The sequence below is a fragment of the Mustelus asterias genome, chromosome 12 (assembly GCF_964213995.1).
Source record: "Mustelus asterias chromosome 12, sMusAst1.hap1.1, whole genome shotgun sequence".
Lineage (NCBI taxonomy): Eukaryota > Metazoa > Chordata > Chondrichthyes > Carcharhiniformes > Triakidae > Mustelus > Mustelus asterias.
This window is the reverse complement of record NC_135812.1, coordinates 68,705,430-68,728,002: the sequence shown is the minus strand read 5'-3', so window position 1 is coordinate 68,728,002 and position 22,573 is coordinate 68,705,430. Positions and strand designations below refer to the sequence as shown.

The window sequence follows — 22,573 nt, the reverse complement described above, 5'->3', positions numbered from 1 at the left end:
GAAAAATTCCCTCCCTTTACAAAGGTTCCATCCTGTATGACAGATGCAACAAAACTAAAGCTTGTGGTGATATTTAAGCACTATTCACTCCCCAAAGTATCTGGATGGGCACTTGGCATGTCATAACATTCAAGGCTATGGGCCAAGTGCTGGTAAATAGGATTAGATGGGAGGTCAGGTGTTTCACATGTGCTGGTGCAGACTTGATGGGCTGAAGGGTCTCTTCTGCACTGTATGATTCTATGGACCCGATTTTACCATCAAGTTGCGCCTGTTTTCGGGCGCGAAAACTTGGTAAAGTCGGGCATGAGGCGAGTAGCGCAATCCACACCTGCCTCCGTGCCCATTCCCCCTTTACCAATGGCCGAAAATGGCCGCCGTCAGGACCGTGCCCAAAATGGGCGCAACATCAATTTAAATGCATTTACGTTTGACACTCCAGCTTCCGAGGAGGTAAGTTCAGAGCTTCCAGCGGCTCTCTGACTCAGGGCAGGGGAGCATTTTTCTATTTTTTTTTATTACGCATGCGCAGTTGAAGGCTCCGATCGGAGCTGCAGGGTTTCGGGCACAATAAGCCCCACCCACAGGTTTCCACAGCGCAATTCAGAATCACTGCTACTTTTTCAGGCAGAGTGCGTATGGGGGCGCCAGAGAATGGGTCTAGAAGTTGGATCTGAAACACTCCCAGTTTCAAGTCCGCCCAGCACTTAGATTTAAAATGGTAAAACAGAGCCCTATGAGTCTGCACATTCTCCCCATGTCTGCGTAGGTTTCTCCAGGTGCTCCGGTTTCTTCCCATAAATATCGAACAGTACTAGGCATCGTTACTTGTGGAATGATGATGCCAATGTTATCAGTACTACCGATAATGAGGATGCTGATGAATATGAGGAAGATTAATGATGTTATACAACCAGGATATTGGGACAAATTGTTTGGTGATTCAGATAGTAAACAGAGTGATGTCAAGGGATTTCAATGTGAAGTAGTGCTGTTAATTTGCATGGTGCATATTTATATTGCGTTGAGTGAAATGTATATAGTTTGTAATGGTCATAAAAGAAATAAATGTTAGAAAAATATGTTTTTTTATTATAAGGAAAAGAGAGACACAGTCAAAGTTTTTTATCTTGAACTCAACAGGACAGATGCAAGAATACCAAATTTCAAAAGAAACAACAATTTATGCTGCCTGAGAAAAGGGTTGGCTGGCAAATATTTGATGTGACATACCTAAAAACTTCAATCCTCAAGTTCTTAACTACCAAGTGACTTGCTTAACATTCAATATGAATTATTTAATGTTGTTGATTTTACTTCATTCTATTGCGTTGGTCTTTTTTGCGCCCAAAACATGCACACGTCAATCCCTCAAAAAGGTTATCCACGTAAACTTCGATCCCATGATTACTGGTTTAAAAAGCTTTGAATCATTGCACAAATATTTATGGTATATTGTACGTCTCGTGAATCCATTGCTTTTAGATACTGCAGGGAAGGAACATTTCAAGATGCTAAATGGGGCATTTTTTTTAGCCTAACCTGCCCTCAAACTCAATAGGAAGCAATAATATGCAACATATACAACTGGCACAACATGCAATCCCCATGGTCCCCTGGTGAGTTGGATTAAAATGAACAAACAATACCAGACACACTGTCTGATATTGAGCTGATACTGAGTGGAGAAGCTTACCTGATAGTGAGGGAAGGTGTTGTGCTCTGCCAACCTGGGCACCAAGGATGAAATCTTGAAAACATCATTAATCAGTCCATCTACCATGTCATAGAAGCTATCGCTGGTGCCCATTTCAAGAGATGGGCGGAAGACCAAATCTGGGGAGACCAAGTCTAACTGGGCTTCAAACAATGATGTAAATCCAGCTTTGGGCTCTATACAAAACAAAAGGAGAATTATAGAGGGGGAGTGCAGCACGAGAGTGTGAATTTCCACTGGAACCTGGCAGCTGATGATGATAGCTCATGAGCAAACACGAGCAGACTTTTCAAATGTTTCATTTGTGAATGATCAAAGGTAACCTTGCTCCTTCATAGGGACTTAAAGTCATCCCATATGTTCTGTTGTCCCAATTACATCAATTCATTACCAGAATAAGCAATGCACTGCTGCAGACGCCTTCCCACAATCCAGGGTATGCTTGAGGATCACGAGAGCAAACAAACAAACTGATCATGTCTGACTGCCCAACATAAGCATGGCTTTCTTTATTATTTGGCACTTCAATTCTACGCAGAAATAAAATTACTTAGCAACACTATACATTCAGAAAAACTCTTGACATTTGACCTTCTCTTACACTTCTTTGTACCAGGTTTTGTTCTAAAATGTATGCCCTCTGATCTTTAACCAGAAAAGACAACAGTAAAATCACAAGTAGTAGCAAGGATGCTGAAATATCCGTAATTAAACAGTTCTTGCGTTAACCCGAGAGAGTCTAAAAGAAAGCTTTGAATATTGAGGTTGTATTTCCTCTATAGAGTAAAATGGGCGTACCCACAGTATGTAACCTAGCATTTTCCCACACATAGGCAGGAGTTTGCAAATGCTGCAGAGATTTTGGGGAAACATACATCTTTCAGGCTCAGTGAAGCATTCAATGTAGTTAGCTGTCCCAGGAAGACAATCATAGAATACCTACAGTACAGAAGAGGCCATTTAACCCATTGAGTCTGCGCCAACTCTCTGACAGAACATCTTACCCAGGCTCTCTCCCCTGTCCTATCTCTGTAACCCCATACATTTACCATGGTTAATCCATCTAACCTACATATCTTGGGACACTAAAGGTCACTTTTAGCATAGCCAATCCACCTAACCTGCACATCTTTGGACAGGTTAGATGGATTGGCCATGCTAAAATTTCTCTGAAAAGTGTATAAACGGCTTTTGGAAATTACTTTTTCAACGTTTTGGGAAAGAATTTGCCACACATTGTGAACTAAGGAAGTAAAATGGGCTCTGATTGTTCCAGGCGAGATTCCAGAAAGAGATAAGTTTTGATATCCAATTTGCCAAATTTTAGTTTTGCATTTGGGTTAACTGAAAAGTTATTTCCAAAAACAAAGCGACCCAAGGACTGGTGCAAAGTTTGATTCTGTCCCATCAAAGGTTAGTGAATTCTGTCCATTTATGGAGTAATCTGGTTGTAGTTTAATTCTGTTCCTTAGCAACGGAAGGATTTTGAGATATAACTGAATGGATAAATGTTGCTAGTGTGGGCGTGCTTTACCAATGAGCTCAAAGGGACCTCTAGAGTTTATCTTCTCTCCACATGTGCTGTTGTGGACATGCATCTGAACACACTGAGCCTTTTCCATGTATGATAGAGTACTTGGGGAGTAGTGGACATGCAGCCAATGCAGTGGATTTAAACTCATTTTGGATTGAGGGACCCCGATGCACACTGTTGGATCGCAAAGCTACCATGACAGCTTGATAAGTAGCTGTTGTAGCCTCACCAAATCCAACTAGTACAAAAACTAATATATTAATACCAGTGATTGAACGTACTGCAACTGAACACCTCAACAAAAATGTATGGCTGGTGCAGTCATTAAAAATAACATGACTCAACCAGGTATAGCAAAATCCAGACAATGTTGCATGAGGCAACAGGAGAGTGAGATAGTAGGTTTGCAGATCAGAAAATCTTAGCATGGTACTAAGTGAGTTACCCAGAATCTGTTAGACATAACTGTGGCTTCACCGGGTACCAGTGGTAGGAGGACCATCGCTCTCTGTGAAAGGTGGCTAGCAGGGTGAGATATCAGAAGAAATGCTAACTCTTATGGAAACATCTTCCAACTAGAAATAGTAGCAAGGAAGTTTTTTTTTGTTGCTAAAACTAACCACAAGTTTAAAGTGCACACTGTTATTAGCGCGGAAATAAGGCAGCAATTTGGAGAGATATAGTCTGCGAGTTGCAAATTGTTCCAAGTTGTTGAAAAGAAAAGAGCAGAAAAAAGAAATCAGCAAATACAAGGGAACCAATGCTTTGAAAAACTAAAATTATTGACCATTATTTGCTCTGCAGCCATGAAGCAGCAGCAACTAAGATGGATGTTTTTAGTTAAATGGGTCACTCTCACCTGTATTTTCCACAAAGTAATTCAGAGAGGATTCAATAGCATTGAAGAAACCATCAATGATCATTTCATCAACATAGTCAATGTATGCCTTCCAGACACTCGAAGTTTCATCTGCTTGGAACAGACTCAGGTTTTCCTGTTGAATTATAAAATATAATAGCACAGTTTTAAATAATGAGCCAAATAATGTGTTTAATGGGGGTATATCTGTTACCACATTTTGAAGTATTCTAAAATCCACCTTTCAACAATCATATAGCAAACAAGATAAGTATGTTGTTGAATCAATTTCAGAATCCCATGTTATTACTGAACGTAATGTGGCTATGCTGAGTATATATGTCCACTGCACAGAACAATTTGCGCAGGTGGAAACTAGAGGCTGACATTCCTGCGGGTTCTGAGGCATTTCAGCTCTCAGACTCTGCAGGGCTTCTCTCTCTTCTGTCTTGAACTTCCTTTCTCTCAAGTCTCAGCTGAGTCCAGTGCCAGTATTAAACTTAACTGGGGCACATTTCACTCCTTTAAACAAAGTGTAACCCACCGTGTTGATAAACCCGGGCCTCCTCCTCACTCCTACTGGCTGATTTCCCATTACGAGCTGGCACTGCACACTTAAATAATCCCACCTAGGGACCTGCGTCAAGTTCCAGCAGAGTTAGGTCAGCAGTCAGTCTAATCCTGTAGCAATGGACCATCCTGTAACAAATGTAATCTTGAGACTCTTCAATGGAATGTGTCTCTAGAACCGGGGCCATAATCTAAAAATTAGGGCCAAGCCGTTCAGGAGAAATGCTAGAAAACACTTCTACACGCAAGTGGTGGAGGTTTGGAAATCTCTTCCTCAAACGGCAATGGATGCTGGTTCAATTGTTAGGTTTAAGTCTGAGATAGACAAATTGTTATTGAGCATAGGTATCAAGGAATATGGGCTTAGGAGAGGTACATGGAGTTAGGCCACAGATCAGCCATGATTTTATTGAATGGCGGAGCAGGCTCGAGGGGCTGAATGGACTACTCCTCTTCCAATGTTCCTATGTGACTATGATTCTTAATTATCTGTTGAACTTTGTAATTCCTGAATGTCCAAATATAACAAAAGCAGATCTACTATCTCAGGCCACGATAATTATCATTAGATTATCAATTATTAATGGGCATAAAGTGAGCATGAAAATTGGGCAGAGATCCATTGTGTCAGATGGTGAGAATGTGAAACTCAGCACGACACGGAGAGACTGCAGGAAATAGGTGCATCTACGGGGACCTTAGATAAACACATGAGGGACAAAGGACCAAAAGGATATGTTCATCAGCTGAGATAAAGTAATGAGAGAGGAAACCTCAAGTATTGCCTAAACACCAATACTGGGTCAAGGGATTGGTTTCTGTATTGCAAAATTCCATGCAAGATTTCTTCCCATTTTAGCACTCTTTCAAATTTTTGGACAGGGTTTGTGCTGGCATTGGGAATGATGATCAGTTTTCAATTAATTCTATGAAAATTAGACCCAGTGGTATAATTTAGATTTTCACAGAATCTCCTGTGTTTACAGTGATATCGAGTATGGTCATTTACATTTCCACAGAAAATGGAAGCCCATGACTGTCGAGGGAAAAGCATTTAAAGATTATTTCACAGTCCGGTTTGTAGCAACAACTTGATGCTCATTCTGAAAGCTTTTCTTGGAACTTTTCAGCTTCTGTTTAGTTGATCAGTTTTGTTTTAGGTACCTTTGGGATGGGACTTCACGCCTGAAGATATTGGAATCAGTAAGTCAGGGCACTTGGATGATACGTCAGTCAGCCAACTTGAGGAATAGGAAGCAAGTGGCAAATTTGACATTTGAGGCTAGGATTCTTCAATTTTCTTTTAAGGTGTGGGCATAACTGGTAAGGCTGGACATACTTGAGGGTGGTAGCTTTGCCACTGCTGTTACCAATTTTCAGCAAAGTTCTCGGGATATAAGTAAGTGGGATGTGCCTTGAGAGAGAGAACACATCTAGCAACCGAATGAGATCTATTTTTTACTCATCCATGGGACATGGGCAACACTGGCTGGCCAGCATTTATTGGTCATCCCTGCTTGCCCAAGGGCAGTTGAGAGTCAACCACAGTGCTGGAGTTATATGTAGGCCAGTCCAGGTAAGGATGGCAGATTTCCTTCCCTAAAGGACATTAGTGAACCAGATGGGTTTTTCCAACAATTGACCATGGTTTCATGGTCATTAGTAGATTCTTAATTCCAGATTTTTTTTATTGAATTTAAATTCTAATACCTGCCGTGGCGGGATTCAAACCCGGGTCCCCAGAACATTAGCTGAGTTTTTAGATTAATAGTCTTGTGATAATACCACTCAGCCTTCACCTCTCCAATGCTGGTAGCTGTCACACTCCGGTACCATTTGCCCTTGCTTATCTCCACCACCTTTTCTCTGGGTTCTCCTCTTTCCTCATCTTCCCAATACTTACTGGAAGTGTAAGTTTTAGGGCAAATCCTCCATGATTAAAGAACCCAGGGATAAGGAAAATGGCCGGCTGGCTGTCAGGCCACATGAATATGCAAGAGGCTGGGAATAACAAGAAGGTCGAGACAGGGATGATCTAATCAACAGGAAACAAAGGAGAAACCATGGCCAGCAGACGAGGAGTAAATAGCCCAGCAGCAAGACAATGAGAACAGAGATCATTCCATCCACAGACAACATCAAGATGCAGCTCGCTGATGGGATTCCAATCAGGCTGACTCAGAGAACATTTAAAAGACATTAAAATATCAATTAAGGGCAGGCCCGACAGTTCCGGCCCTTTTTGTTCCAATCAATCGAAACTACCAAGGACCAGAAACTGTTTTGTGTGAAAGAATGACTGGTTCAGGTTTTAAAAAAGGGACAAGCAAGCTCTGGTCTCTCTCTCTCCTCTCTCTTCTCCTGTTCCTGCCTGCCTCTCGTTCATCTCCAGCATGCAGCCCGAAGCCCACTCAGCAATTTAAACTAGGATTGTGAGTATCCTTTGGTAATTCGCGAAGTTCCCGAGATCATCATAGTGGATGAGGCTTTGGGGAAAGCGGGGGGGCTTTTGCATGCACCTTTCATAGTTTAAGACACTGGTAAACTTGTGTAAAGTAAGCATTCCCGTTGTGCCCGTTTTAGTATTCCTTCCATAGCTATAGTCTTATAGAGCATAAGGCATTGTGTGTTGTTTTCCTGGTGTTTGGTGATCTTGACCTTGATGTTTTAACAAATATATATATATCTTTGACTTCCACTGGAGTCCGTTTTGATCTTTTCAATTTCTCACCAACGATCTCTGACCAAGTCACAATATTAAATATCCCTTACCATAATTCCGGAGTCTAGAACTGAGGGTACTCTGGGCGCTTCGAAACCGCCCACTCAGGAAAGGCTGCCAGGTAGTGGATAGGCAGCAGTTTCCTTTTCTCTCTCTTGGGAGCGCTACTCTAGTGAAGTAGGTGCAAGGTGGCCGTTGTTCCATCGGCGAGAGAGAGAATCACTCGGGCATTGGTGGGGTTTGGGTAACGGAGAACCAAACCTGAGATAAGCCCACGAGTGGAGTTAAAAAGGGGATCCCGCTACAGAAGGAAAAAAGCATTTTGACAAGATCCTCACTCCTTTCAAGATGACCCTCAAGTGAATTGTCAAGGGACAATTTTGAATCCTAGATGCCAGCAGAAAGAGAAGTGGATCTCCGAAGAGTGAATCACCATGCACCAGCCAGTAACAGAGCAGGATGACTGGGATAGGGGCTGTGACAAAAAGGGAATGAAGGACTGAAATAATCCAAAATGAATCATTTAAATGTCTTTTTAAATACATTTTTAAATGTCTATTTTTAAATGTCTATTTAAATACTTTTGTACAGAGGAAGCGGTTTCCATTGGTTCTGGATTATGTGTAATTGTATTATGAAGATATTACCAAAACAGATTTTAATATAATTCAGCATTCAGATTATTCGGACTGTATGTGGAGAATAGGAATAAGAATAGGCCATTTAGCAGATCAAGTCTGTTCCGCCATTTCTGCAAATACAAGAGAAAACAGGCCTAATTTGTATAATCTCTCCTCAATTTTTTTTTTATTCATTCATGGGACATGGGCGTTACTGGCTGGCCAGCATTTATTGCCCATCACTTGTTTCCCTTGAATTGAGGGGCTTGCTAAGCCATCTCAGAGGGCAGTTGAGAGTCAACCCCATTTCTGTGGCTCTGGAGTCACATGTAGGCCAGACCAGGTAAAGACAGCAGATTTCCTTCCCTAAAGGACATTAGTGAACCAGATGGGTTTTCCAACAATCGACAATGGTTTTATGGTCATCGGTAGATTCTTAATTCCAGGTATTTTTATTGAATTCAAATTCCACCATCTGCTGTGGTGGGATTCGAACCCAGGTCCCCAGAACATTAGCTGAGTTTCTGGATTAATAGCCCACTAGTGGACTATGCCATCGTCTCCCAGTAACATTTATCTGCCACCTTGTAGGCATTTGCTTGGCATTGCAGTTATGTATTTTGTAAAGAATGGTGTGAGGGAGCCATTGAAAATATTCACAGGGTCGAAACTAAGACAAAACAGTCCCGAGGCTTGGTTGGAAAGCTTTTCATTCCATTGAATTTTCCCTCATTGCTCGGAGTTCTGATCTTGCCATACCTGCACCAACGAGTGGATTTTTTGACCCGTTTGTTGAATAAAATTGTAGCGTTTCTCAAGCCTTTCATTCTTGTCATCCAAATTCAGGAGGGCATCCTTTTTTCCCTCCTTCCTCTCAAATACAGGAGACACCCAGGTCTTCATAATAGTCTGCATTGCAGCCACATTGTCTTTTGCTTTCTGTACTCGGCACTCCAAGTCATGAACCATATCCCGGACCGCTTGGATATATTCCCAGATTCCTTAGAAAGTATTAACAAGAATGTAGTGAGCAGATTGAGGCCCCAACACGCCATTATTTAATAGGTCTATTCAGTGATAAGCATCAATTCATGTAGATTTTCTTCTCTTTGCTTGCTAATTACAATTTCACACCACTAGGGTTTTTTTTAACCTGTTGTTCTAATTCATTCTTGTGTCTTAACATGCTACAGTCAAGCTCTGGTGAGTTTCTGATCAATTTCACTTAAGTGGTTGTTAATCTTAAGGGAATGCTTTCTCAGTACCCTGACTGAATTAAACAGCTTCGCTCGAGGTTTCAAAAGAAGGCGGCAAGCTCTCGGAAGGAATGCAAGGTGATCAACTTTTCAACAGAGCAACAGAAACCTTGCGGCTGGGGGCCCTCGCAGGGCGCAAGAAACCGTGCAAGGGAGACATGAATTTATTAGTGTTTCTCTGAACAGCTGCCCGTCCTACTAACCCTGGAAACTCTCCGAGAAGCTTGGCTTTCTATATTGATCAATCAGGCAGGCCTAGAAATTCTCTTTCCTGACAGAAGTTAAAATCTTCTTTGAAAAGCCTCCCTCTTCTTCCCCAACAGCAGTAAATGGTTATCTTTTCAGAGGACACGGGATTTGAAATTTCAAACACCGTTATCTTTCCAGGCCAACAGAATGTTCGATTCGGCAAATCATAGAATCCCTACAGTACAGAAGGTGGCCATTCGACCCATCGAATCTGTACCAGCCACAATCCCACACAGGCCCTATTCCCATAACCCCATGCATTTACCCTGCTAATCCCCCTGACATTAGGGTCAATTTTAGGATGGCCAATCAACCTAACCCACACAACTTTTGAACTATGGGAGGAAACCCAAGCAGACACAGGGAGAACATGCAAACTCCATACAGACAGTGACCTGAGACCAGGATTGAACCTGAGTCCCTGGCGCTGTGAGGCAGCAGTGCTAACCGTACATCTGTCAGCACAGCATGGGAATTTACAATGAGCGGTTTGTGGTTCGCTCACAACCATGGCGTTCTCATGACATCCACTCTACATTTTAAGCTCAGCGCAAAATTATTATTTTTAATTACCTTCATTCTTCCAGTTCAGTGACTCCTCTGCCTGCTTTATTTTGGAGTCGATCTGTTGTACCTGTGCCTCGATAAGAGGAAATTCCACCCCCAGGACAGATTTTAGGACCTTGTTGTACCAATTTGTGGTCAGCTCCAAGGTGGCTGCATACTGTCGGTAGGATTCTTTCATGGCGTAGATTTCAGCGGCTGTATCAGGAATCTTTTCGGTATGACGTGTCTCCAGGTATTTGACCTCACGTAAGACTGAAACCAGCTGTGAATTGCACAGAGTAACCAAGATGTAAGAGAAAGATATTATGCGTGACTGGCAAATATTCATTGTTTTTTTCTCTCGACTGGAAAATGAAATAGAAGGGCAGATAGTTTTAAATCAATGGAAATATCATACAAATTTCGCATCAGTCTGGCATGGCTTCTGGCTCTAAAATGTAAGGAAAATAATGCTGCTCATAATGGATGGCATGCTGGCACAGTGGTTAGCACGACTGCCTCACAGCGCCAGGGACACGGGTTCAATTCCAGCTTCGGGTGACAGACTGTGTGGAGTTTGCACCCCGTGTCTGCGTGGGTTTTCTCCAGGTTAGGTGGATCGGCCATGCTATATTGCCCCCGAGTGTCAGAGGGACCAGCAGTGTAAATAACGTGGGGTTATGGGGATAGGGCCTGGGTGGGATTGTTTTCAGCGCATGCTCGATAGGCCGAATGCCCTCCTGCTGGGGTTTCTATTCAATGATTCTATAATTCCCTGTTGATTGCTGCAGTTGTATAATAAATCACAAGTCCTCTTGAGCGACAGTTGTTAGATATTACAGACAAAGCCACTGAGTTGTCCCACTCTGACCCAAACTGCCAACGCAACACTTGAAGAACCACCTGGAACTGAATCCGTATCCAAGAGGGTGGCTGATTGCACCATGTTAAAGTAGAACTTAGGTTTACACCCATGAATTCAGGGGTGAGATTTCCCAGTCTCTGCTATCCCATTGCTGGGAGGTGCTAAGGGATGATTATGGTTCAGGCTTCTTCTGATATGGAGGGTGACGAAAATTGAAATGCTTGTCACCCATAATGTCAGATCCTTTTGGTGTTATCTGGAAAGTTTCCCCTTAGCAAATCCTTCAGTCCAGTACCACCGTTATGTGAGGTGGGCACACAGGAATAAATAGCAGTCAGCCACCCCACCCCCCCCCCCCCCCAAACACAAGGGCAGAGAGAAACCATACAGCGTAGAAGACCACCATTCGGCCCATTAAGCCTGCATCTATTACAATCCCACCCAGGCCCTATCCCCGTAACCTCACGTATTGAACTGTTAGTCCCCCTGACCCGAGGGGGCAATTTAGCATGTCCAATCAACCTAACCCGCACATCTTTGGACTGTGGAAGGAAACTGGAGCACCCAGAGGAAACCCATGCATACATGGGGAGAATGTGCAAACTCCACAAAGATAGTCACCCACGGCTGGGATTGAACCTTGGTCCCTGGAGCTGTGAGGCAGCAGTGTTAACTACTGCTCCACTGTGCCGACCATACATCTGTCGGCACAACACAGGAATTTACAACTAAAATTGAACAGCATGGTGAGCAAACTTAGAAAAGGCAGAGCGAGATGGCTCTTAGTGACTCTTAGTCCCCAGCACAATGCTCTTTGCTAACACTGGATGCTGCAGTATGAAGAATTCCTGATATAGTGGCCAGCTGCAGGAGGATGCTATAGGGCTAAAAGCTATGTATGCTTGCTGCATTCCTACTAAGACAGCTGGCGATACAATTGTCTAATGCATTTTTTATTAATTCCCACAATCCCATCAGCAGATGAGCTGCTCCTTCTGGAGTTGTTTTTGGTGAGTAATTTCTATTAAATACACCTCACACCTCCTCAATTATCTGCCGCATTGTACAGGAGCCATCAGTTAGTCAGATATTACAGAGGGTCAGACGCAGGCCAGTTGATGGACGCTGCTGCTGCATTTCTTTGTACCTATGATGGTGCTATCAACTCATCGACTCTCCCGAAACATTGAAACCTGAGGGCGGCACGGTGGCACAATGGTTAGCACTGCTGGCTCACAGTGCCAGGGACCCGGGTTCGATTCCTGGCTTGGGTCACTGTCTGTGCGGAGTCTGCACGTTCTCCCTGTATCTATCCCACGGTCTGAAAGACATGCTGGTTGTGTACATTGGCCATGCTAAATTTTCCCTCAGTGTACCTGAACAGGCGCCAGAGTGTGGCGACTAGGGGATTTTCATAGTAACTTTTGATTTTGAATTGATTTATTATTGTTACATGTATTGGGATACAGTGAAAAGTATTGTTTCTTGCAGGCTTTACAGACTAAACATACCATTCATAGAGTACATATAGGGGAGGAGGAAAGGATAGGGTGCAAAATATAGTATTACAATCCAGATGAGGTGAAGAGAAAGATCAGCTTAATATATGATAGGACCATTCAAAAGTCTAATGGCAACAGGGAAGAAGCTGTTCTTGGGTTGGTTGGTATGTGACCTCAGACTTTTGTATCTTTTTCCCGATGGAAGAAGGTGGAAGGGGTGTCCTGGGTATGTGGGGTCCTTGATTATGCTGACTGTGTTCCCGAGGCAGTGGGAATTATAGACGGAATCAATGGATGGGAGGCTGGTTTGTGTGATGGACTGGCTATATTCACAACGCTTCGTAGTTTCTTGCAGTCTTTGTCAGAGCAGGAGCCATACCAAGCTGTGTTACATCCAGAAAGGATATCTCCTATGGTGCATCTGTAAATATCTGAGACAGTCTTAGTGGACATGCCGAATTTCCTTCGTCTCCTGAGAAAGTAGATAAAAGATTCTGACAGGGTAGGTGCTGAGAGGATGTTTCCTCTTGTGGGGGAATCTAGGACTAGGGGCAGAGTTTAAGGCTAAGAGGCCTCTTGTTTAAGAGGGAGATAAGATTTTTTTTTCCCTCAGGAGGGTCATTGGTCTTTGGACTTCTCTTCCACAGACAGCAGTGGGGGCTGGATCATTGAATATATTCAAGGCTGAGTTAGATAGATTTTTGATTGACAAGGATGTCAGGGGTTATGGGGGACATAACCCACATGATGGTCACATTCACATCCGTCATGATCTTATTGAATGGTGGAGCAGGCTGAATGAGCCAAATGGCCACACCTGCTGAGACCTCTTATGATCATATTTATGTCCTCCATTCAACTGATGAATGAAAGGGAGATACAAAAAGGAAAGTAAGAACCATGAGAAGGTGGGGGATTTGTGAAGATGGGTAGACAGTGAGAAGTAAAGGGAAAGAAAAAGTGAATGAAAGATTTTAGAAAGGAAGATTTTACAAGGATGTTGCCAGGACTCAAGGGACTGCGTTATAGGGAGAAATTGGGCAGTCTAGGACTTTTTTATTTGGAGCGTAGAAGACTGAGGGGTGATCTTATAGAGGCGTATAAGATCATGAGAAGCATGGTTAGGGTGAATGCACTCAGTCTTTTTCCCAGAGTAGGGGAATAGGTTTGAGTTAAGAGGGGAAAGAATTATTGGAAACCTGAGGAGCAACCTTTGACAAAGACGGTGGTACATATGTGGAATGAGCTGGTTGAGGCAGGGACATTGACAACATTTAAAAGGCATTTGGACAGATACATGGATAGGAAAGGTTTAGAGGGATATGGGCCAAATGCAGGCAAATGGGGTTAGCTTAGATGGGATTTTTGGTCGGCACGAACCAATTTGGGCCGAAGGGCCTGTCTCTGTGACGTAGATTCCATGAAGAGATGGGGGAGAAATGAAGGAAAGGCAGGAAGACATATGCAGAGGGCAAAAATGACATGCGCCAGAATTCTACCTTGCCCGCCACGGATTCGGAGCGTGCGAGGGGCAGACAATAGAAATGTCCGTTGACTCGAGTGGGAATTTCTGATCTCGCTCCATAAAATCCTGCCTAGGGTCCGAGGTTTCAAACAAGTGAAAAATGGATTGAGAGTACGGTGTAGTGTTTAATCATGATTCTGCGCCTCTCTAATTTAATAAGACACGACCTATACATTAGCTGTGACTCATAAATGCAGCTCACGGCTTCAAAAGGTGAAGCCAGGGCACTCTCACACTTTGACTGATAAATGAATAATGTTGTCAGACTTCTGGGGTCAAAGTAAAGAAAACATCTTTTTAATAAAAATAATTTCCAAGGTGCGATCTAATCTAGAGATTCAGACAAAAGATCTTAATCTCTAAGCTTCTCTGCATTGCACTTGCAGCTACCAGTTATTCTGCATTCATATCACGTCATTTTCTTTCGCATTCATTCCAAACATTGTGGCGTATATTTTTCATGATATTCCGCCAGTTCTGCTATTTAGACCTGTAGCTATGTGACGAGAGTAGAGATGAGTAAAGGGAGAACTGAGTCCATTGCACTGAGATTGAGGTAATTTTTGGTAGGTCAGGTTAACATAGAATCCCTACAGTGCAGAAGGAGGCCCAACGAGTCTGCACCGACCACAATCCCAACCAGGCCCTATTCCTGTAACCCCACATATTTACCCTGCTAATCCCCCTGACACTAGGGTTAATTTACCATGGCCAATCAACCTAACCTGCACATCTTTTGAGTGTGGGAGGAAACTGGAGCACCCGGAGGAAACTCACGCAGACATGGGGAGAACATGCAAACTCCGCACAGACAGTGACCCGAGGCCAGAATTGAACCCAAGTCCCTAGCGCTATGAGGCAGCAGTGCTAACCACTGTGCTGCCCCTGCCACTGTAAGATCACTGGCTTTGGAACAGATCCCTCAAGTGTCTAGAGACTTCACAGCAAACTAGGGGGAGTCAAGATGAGACAAGTAAATTGTTTAACAAACCGTTCTGCTTTTTTTTGACTTTCATCCTTCCATTGCCAGAGGAAGTCTTGCCCAAAGTCAGATTGGATCCATACCTAAAGCACAACTTCAAAAACTAATAACTACGCAACAATCAATCGTCACAGGATAGCATCCCTCCCCTCCTAGAAACAAGGCATTATGTTGAGAGATTCATTGATAAGTACTGAAATACTTTCCACCTTAAGCAGTTGATAACAATAAGTAGTCACAGTTTGGTACAGCTCATGTCAAGTTGAGAGTACAACTCCCTCTCTTCTCTCCCCCACCGAACCCCCCCCCCCCCCCCCAAAAAATTGCCTTAACTCAAAGCTCGGATGGATACCTCCCACAGTATAAAATTCCCATTATGGCATTGCTAAGTAAGATTGCTGACTTGTGCCAATTAGTAGGCAGTGTGACGATGTGGGTCCAGACTCATTCAGAACTGGATTGAAATCGTGCCGGGAATGCAGGAAAAACTCAGCAGGTCCGGCAGCATCCAGAGGGAGAGGAAATAGTTCGCATTTCGAGTCCGTTTCACTCTTCATCAGTCAACTCTGTTTCCTCTCCCTACAGAAGCTGCTAGACTTGCTGAGCTTTTCCAGCATTCTCTGTTCCTGCTTCGGATTCCAGCATCCACCGAATTTGGCTTATTTTACTCAAATTGTCCAAACTTGTTTCATGCAAGAGAGATAGCAGAGACTTCTGGATGTTGGTCTGATCTAGATTCAGGCTCAGCTCCCAGAATGAAAGAGCAATTCAGTTTTGGCCTGTACCCATTGAAGTCTGGAAGAACGAGAGATGGGCGGCACGGTGGCACAGCGTGGTTAGCACTGCTGTCTCACAGCGCTAGGGATCCAGGTTTAATTCCAGCCTCAGTCTCTGTGCGTGGAGCTTGCACGTTCTCCCCGTGTCTGTGTGGGTTGCCTCTGGGTGCTCCAGTTTCCTCCCACAGTCCAAAGATGTGCGGGTTAGATTGATTGGCCATGCTAAATTGACCCTCGTGTTTGGGGATTAGCAGGGTAAATGTGTGCTGTTACAGGAATAGGGCCTGGGTGGGATTGTGGTCAGTACAAGCTCGATGGGCCGAATGGCCTCCTTCTGTACTGTAGGGATTCTATCTCATTAAAATATACAAGATCTTGAGGGGACCTGATGGGGGAGAATGCTTCCACTTGTGGGAAAGATTGGAAACAGAGGACACAGTTTTTAAGAAGAGTGTTTAAGATGGAGGTGAGGAGAATGTGTTCTCTTAAAGGGTCGTTATTATGTGGAATTCTCTTCCCAAGAAAGCAGTGGAGGCTGTGTCATTGCACTTATTCAAGGCAGAGTTCGATAGATTTTTGACAGACAAGGGAATCAGGAATTATAGAGAGAGGCAGATGGCAAAGTAGAGTTGGGGCACAAACAGATTGGTCACGATCTTATTGAATGACTGAGCAGATTCAAAGGGATGAATTACCTACTGCTCCTGACTTCTATGTACCTAAGGTGGATCACCACCACCTTCTCAAGGGCAATTAGGGATGGGCAATAAGTGCTGGCCGAGCCAGCGACACCCACAGCCCATAAAAGAATAAGAATGAAAACAGAGTGTTAACACACTGCAGCACCTTGTTGCCTCTGATCAGCATTTCCCGTACCGCAACACGATTGCTCGGTATTCTAGCACACCAGAAATAAAGAGAGAGGAGCAGAGCATTGGAAAATACTCGGTAGATAACCGCTCTTCCTCAATGGCACCCAACCGCCACAAGTGACATTCTCTACACAAATTACCTGAGGATCAAAGTTTACGGAGATGAGTTTTGTTTCTGGATCCCGTTTGAGGAGAGGTTGAGTGAGATTATACTGAGACTTCTCAGCAACAGTCTCAGTCCATTCTAAATAGAGCTTTGCTTCATACCTAAAAAACATGGAGATTTCAGAGTGAGAAAAAGCATATGGGGGAAGATGAATTTCTTAAACTAGAACCTACATATTCTTCGGACACATAGCTCAAGAAACGTTGATTGAAAATGAGCCAAGTAACTTTAAGGAAGCCATCCTTTACAGATTTAGCAGTTAATTATCCTCCTTACTTGGCTACGTGAAATAAATTGGTGAATATATGTTCAATAACACACGACAGTAAGAATCAACAGTTCACAAGTTTGTTCGCTGTGGCTCAGTCCACTTACCTTTTGAGTCTTAAGATTGAGTTTGTCAAGTCCTTTTTCAGATCTTGAGCACAAAAATCAAAGCTGATATTCCAGTACAGCACAGAGAGAGTGCCACACTGTTGGAGGTGTTGTCTTTCAGATGAGACAATAAAGGGAGGCCCTGTCTGTGTGTCTCAGCATATTGGCACAGTGGTTAGCACTGCTACCTCAGAGCCAGGAACCCGGGTTCAATTCCCGGCTTGGGTCACTGCCTGTGCGGAGTCTACACATTCTCCCCGTGTCTGCGTGGGTTTCCTCCCACAGTCCGAAAGACGTGCTGGTTAGGTACATTAGCCATGCTAAATTCTCCCTCAGTGAACCCGAACAGTGTGGCGACGAGGGGATTGTCACAGTAACTTCATTGCAGTGTTAATGTAAGCCTACTAATAAATCAACTCAACTGTCTGTCCCTCAGCTGGATGCAAAAGGTGGAATCGTATTAGACACAATGGGCCAAATGGCCTCCATCTGTGCTCTATGACTCTATTCAAAGGAGAGCAGATGGTTTCTACTTTGCATCCAGAATAGTATTTACCCCTCAATCAACCTCACAAAAAAACAGATTCTCTCCTCATTATTACATTGCAGTGTGTGGGAGCTTGCTACATGCAAATTGACTACCAAGTTTCCTCCGTTACAACAATGAGTACACTTCAAAAATGTTGATTGGCTGTAAAGAGCTTTGGGATATCTGCAGTCAGGAAATGTGCAACATCTTTCTTTCTTTGTCCATCATCGAATCAAGTAGTCTCTTCTTCATGCATATAAAAATCAAATCAAATTTCGCATCCAAGCCGATATCCAGAGCAAGGTTTCCGGTGAGGGTTGGGGGGGCGGGGTGGATATCTAGAGCTCAGAGTCCAAGCAGCTGTAGGCAAAGCCACCAATGGTGGAACAATTATAAATGGCAATGCACATGAGGCCAGAATTAGTGGCGTGCGGATATCTTGGGGCCTTGTGGGGCTGGAAGAAATTTCACAGATAGGTCAGTGCGAGACCACAGAGGGATTTGAAATCAAGGATAAAAATGTTAAAATTGAGACATTGCTTGACCAGGAGCCCAGGTAGTTAAACAAGCAGAGGGGAATGAGACCTCCTGCAATTTAAGACACGGACAGCTTAGTTTTAGATGACCTCTAGTTTATGAAGGGTGGAATGTGGGAGACCAGTCGGGAGCATGTTGGAATAGTCAAGTCCAGAGGAACTAAGGTACAGCTGAGGGTTTCAGCAGTGGATTAACTGAGATAGGAGCAAAGTCAAACAATGTTGTGGAGATGGAAATAGGCAGCCTTACTGATGGTGAGAGTGTGAGGTCAAAGGCTCACCTTGGGATCAAATGTGTCATCAAGGTTTTGAACAAATTGGTTTAATCTCAGATTGTTATCAGGGAAAGGAATGGAGTCCAAGCGTTACCCCTCAGTCATCAAGTTAAAAGGGAGATTCCTGAAGGGCTTAGGCAATTGTTCAACATCGCCTTTTAGATTTTGGACAAATTGGTGCTTCGCTGGTCAAGTTGGCCTGGACCAGTATGCCCTTGCTGATTTAATGGTTGTATCCTCTGGCGAATGCATATTCATGGTGAATGTGTGGTTGTGCAATATTTGCAAGCACAGAAAACCAAAGCGTTGGAGTTGTAGTTTCGGTTCAGTTGCTGTTAGGAACTGGTGGGAGAAGGCAGTGAGTGTCCATCTCACTCTCGTGTGCACGAGCGAGAGAGTCCCAGAGTGAGATAGAAACACACTGCCTTCTCCCACCAGCTCCTAACAGCAACTGAACTGAAACTACAACTCCAGAAATAGGGAGAAAGCTCTGTTGCTGCTCACCACTTCAGGCTACTACTAAAAAGCAAAACTAAAAGCTGGACTTTCCTTTGAAGCATAGCTGCCCCGAGCCACATGACACAAACTGTCAATCAAGTCCCATTCAGCACTCCCAAGTGATCATTAAAAACCACAGAACACTGCATTAACCCAGATTAAAATCAACACGATATCAATGGTACTGCTTCAGTAACAATTAGAGGACACCGGTTACAGACATCTCGGCACCAATGTAATGCTTGCAAAGGAACATGATTAAAATACATTTCTCAAAGTATCGTCACAACATATTCCTATGAGAATCCGGGGAATTTGGGATTGTTTTCCAGCTTTCCTCTCAGCTACAGTAATTGCTTTGCCATGCTGAACTATTTATTTTACAACAGAAAATCCAAAGCACAGGTCAGTGAAAGGCAAGGGAAATAAGTCGTTTGATAAAGATTTGATTTCAAAATAAGGCAAATGGTTGAAACTGAGAGAGGAACAGGAAAAGTTAGACATGATCAGCAGGCCAGTTGGAATCGCTAAAGAAAGCACGCAGGTCGTGGGGTTGTGTGTTCGCACCGACAGCCAGAAGTCGGGATTAATATTGCACGGAACAAAAATAGAGTCATCACCAAATCTGAAAGCAATTTAAACTAGAGTTGGGCGTTTGTTGATGAAGGAGTTAAATGATTAGGTACACAGGCATTTTTTCCAGTAGTTCATTTACGTGAATGTAAAGGTACTGTTATTCATGAAGGGAAGACTGGATTTTGTGTGCATGGCGCTTTCTATGCAAGTACTATCTAATTGACTGGAATCGCATTTTAAATTAGGGGCTAATTATTTTGAAGTGTTGCAGACTTTTTGAATTTATCATTTAAAATGTAATACAAATACACTAGGGCCGTAACTTCCTCAGAATAGCAATCAGTGGCAGACTGTCACTTCATGTCCACTCACCTGTGCTTAAATTCTAAAGCATCTGCCTCACCCGACGTTCCTGACTCAAGCTGGGTGAAACTCAGGAGGCGAAACGCATCCATGCCACCAGTGGAAAAGTGCAAAAGAAGCGGGGCGAAGGAGGAGTCGCCCCCTTTTGACAGCACTTGCTGCCGTAAAGCAGGTGAGTTTCAAGGCTCCATTGGAGGTGGCAAGTTTCTAAGGAAAGTGAGTGGGATGTGGGGGTTCGGGCACTGAGGATGGGAAGGAGTCAGACAGCGATGGGTGGTGGAGTCAGATATGGCGGGGGGATGGGGGGGGGCGGGAAAAGAGAGTCGGATATCCGAGCGAGGGGGGCAGGGTGTGGTTGGGCCACTGGGGGCAGAGAGGGTCAGGTCTAATGTCATTCTATAATTTGGGGGGTGGGGGGGGGGGGAATTCCATGTGGGTGGGGGAGGTGAGAAATTCCTTGGAAATGGAGTGCTTAGTTGGACTGGAAAAGAAACATGAAGGGGTATTGGGGGGTGTCCGAGGGAATCAGGGGTGTCCTGTGCAGGGCTCAGTAAAACAAAATAATTATGCTGAACTTACAAGTTCTTTTATTTCTAATTTTTTTCAGAATACCTATTGGTGTAAAATTAGTACAATTCTACAAAGTTATCAATTTGAATTGCTTTGTCGAATTGTTCCCAGCCCAGCGCAATTGCCCGGGGGAGGGATTAGCACTTCTGGGCAATTGTCGGGTAAGACCTCAGCTGGAAACTTCCAAGAGGGATTCCCCAGCGCATTTCTGGAGAGCCCGCCCAATTCCGATGCTGGGGAGTCTGGAAGTTACAAGCCTTTTTATCATAATATACACTGCAACCGTTCCAGGAATTTACTGTTTGGAAAGAGCAACTGTCCGGAGACCTTTTCAACAAATCCAAACAACTCGCAGCATCATTTCAGTACCTTGGGAGCAGAAACACGGTAGATACAGTGTTTGGAAAAGTAAAATGAATCTTATTACTGCCATGTAACGTTTTATATCTATATTTATATCTACCATGGTCCCTTTATTTTGAGGAAAGATGCAGTCGCTTTGGAGTTCAGAGGAGGTTCACTAGATTGATTCCAGAGATGAGGGGCCTGTCGTATGAAGAGAGATTGAATAGTTTAGGCCTATACTCTCTGGAATTGGGAAGAATGAGGGGAGATCAAATTGAGGTATCTAAGATGATAAAAGGTATGGATAAAGTAGACATGAAATGGATACTTCCTCTTGTGGGGCATTCTAGAATGAGAGGCCATAGTCTTAGGATAAGGGGTAGCAAATTTAAAACAGAGTTGAGGAGAAACTACTTCTCCCAAAGGGTTGTGAATCTGTGGAATTTGCCACCCCAAAGTGTGGTGGATGCAGGGACATTTGAGGAGTTGAACAGATTTTTAATTGGTAATGGGTTGAAGGGTTATTGGGAGAAGGCAGGAAAATAGGGATAAGGAGCATATCAGCCATGATCGAATGGTTGAGCGGACACGATGGGCCGATTGGCCTAATTCTGCTCCTATATCTTATGAACTTATGTTTCCCAGTTCACACACTTATGGTTGGGTACTCTAATGTCATTCTATAATCCAGAATATCCCAAAATCCAGAAATGACTTAGTCCTGAGCATTGCAGACTGGAGAGGTTACAGTGCACACAGTTTGGGCTTGTAAAACGTGGCTGCAGCACTTGCAAAGGGATGACACACAGGTGAGTAAAAATAGTAGTGCTGAATGCATCATCCGCCAGCAAAGCATTCAATGCTCTGCTGATCATTTTCACCTTGTTGGTACTGCAGAAATGCTCGACTGGAAAAGAAAAATAAAGTTCAATAAAAACCCGAGAAACAGGCGTCAGACAAAAGTGAGAAAGTGCTGTGGTTTTAGAGAGCCACCTAATGTTCACAAAATGGAAGAACAGCCAACACAAAGAATTAAGTCTTGAATGCGGACTGGAATGCAAGTCAGACATACCCTTACACAACTCGCACCGATTTCAATTTTTGTGGATTCTGAATGATTTCCAGGTACAACTTTTCCTTATGTCCTAATTTCTTGATAATAAAATGTCCATAAGATATAGGGGATTTTCACAGTAACTACTTTGCAGCATTAATGTAAGCCTACTTGTGACACTAATAATTAAACTTTAAAATATAGGAGCAGTATTTGGCGATTTGGCCCATCGGGTCTGCTCCGCCGTTCATATGGCTGATAGGTTTCTCCGGCATTTTCCACGTAAACTTTGATCTTCTTATCAATCAAGAACCTATCTATCTCTATCTTAAATATACTCAATGAACTGGCTTCCACAGCCTTCTGTGGCAAAGAATTCCATAGATTCATCATGGCTGAAGAAATTCCTCCTCATCGCGGTACCTCATTATAAGATAGGCACAAATGAGGAAAGTTCTGTGATCCATCTAAGCACACCTATCTACAAAATCCTACAGTCCTGCCATCACAAAACCTGTTTGTATCTCAAATAAACTCTCAACCTTTTGCCTCCGCTATTCACCCAAGCAAAAATTCCGTTCACTTTGTTACTCAACCACTTCACAAAGAGAATTTAAAACCTCATTATGTACAGCCACTGACTTTTCTGTCAGTCCCACTCTTTTGTGCTAACAGGATTCCATGGTGGGTC

At 43.5% G+C, this 22,573-nt stretch overlaps 1 protein-coding gene across 1 annotated transcript in view; it reads right to left on the bottom strand.

Annotated features, from left to right (window-relative positions):
- dnah9 (dynein, axonemal, heavy chain 9) overlaps positions 1–22,573 on the bottom strand; it is a 591,107-nt gene that overhangs the window by 514,351 nt on the left and 54,183 nt on the right. Inside the window, exons 12-16 of the mRNA XM_078225415.1 lie at positions 16,736–16,862; positions 10,101–10,356; positions 8,782–9,023; positions 4,111–4,246; positions 1,697–1,893 (exon numbers count right to left, since the gene is read on the bottom strand). Of these exons, the coding sequence (XP_078081541.1) occupies positions 1,697–1,893; positions 4,111–4,246; positions 8,782–9,023; positions 10,101–10,356; positions 16,736–16,862 (958 nt within the window). The remainder of the gene's footprint in view (positions 1–1,696; positions 1,894–4,110; positions 4,247–8,781; positions 9,024–10,100; positions 10,357–16,735; positions 16,863–22,573) is intronic.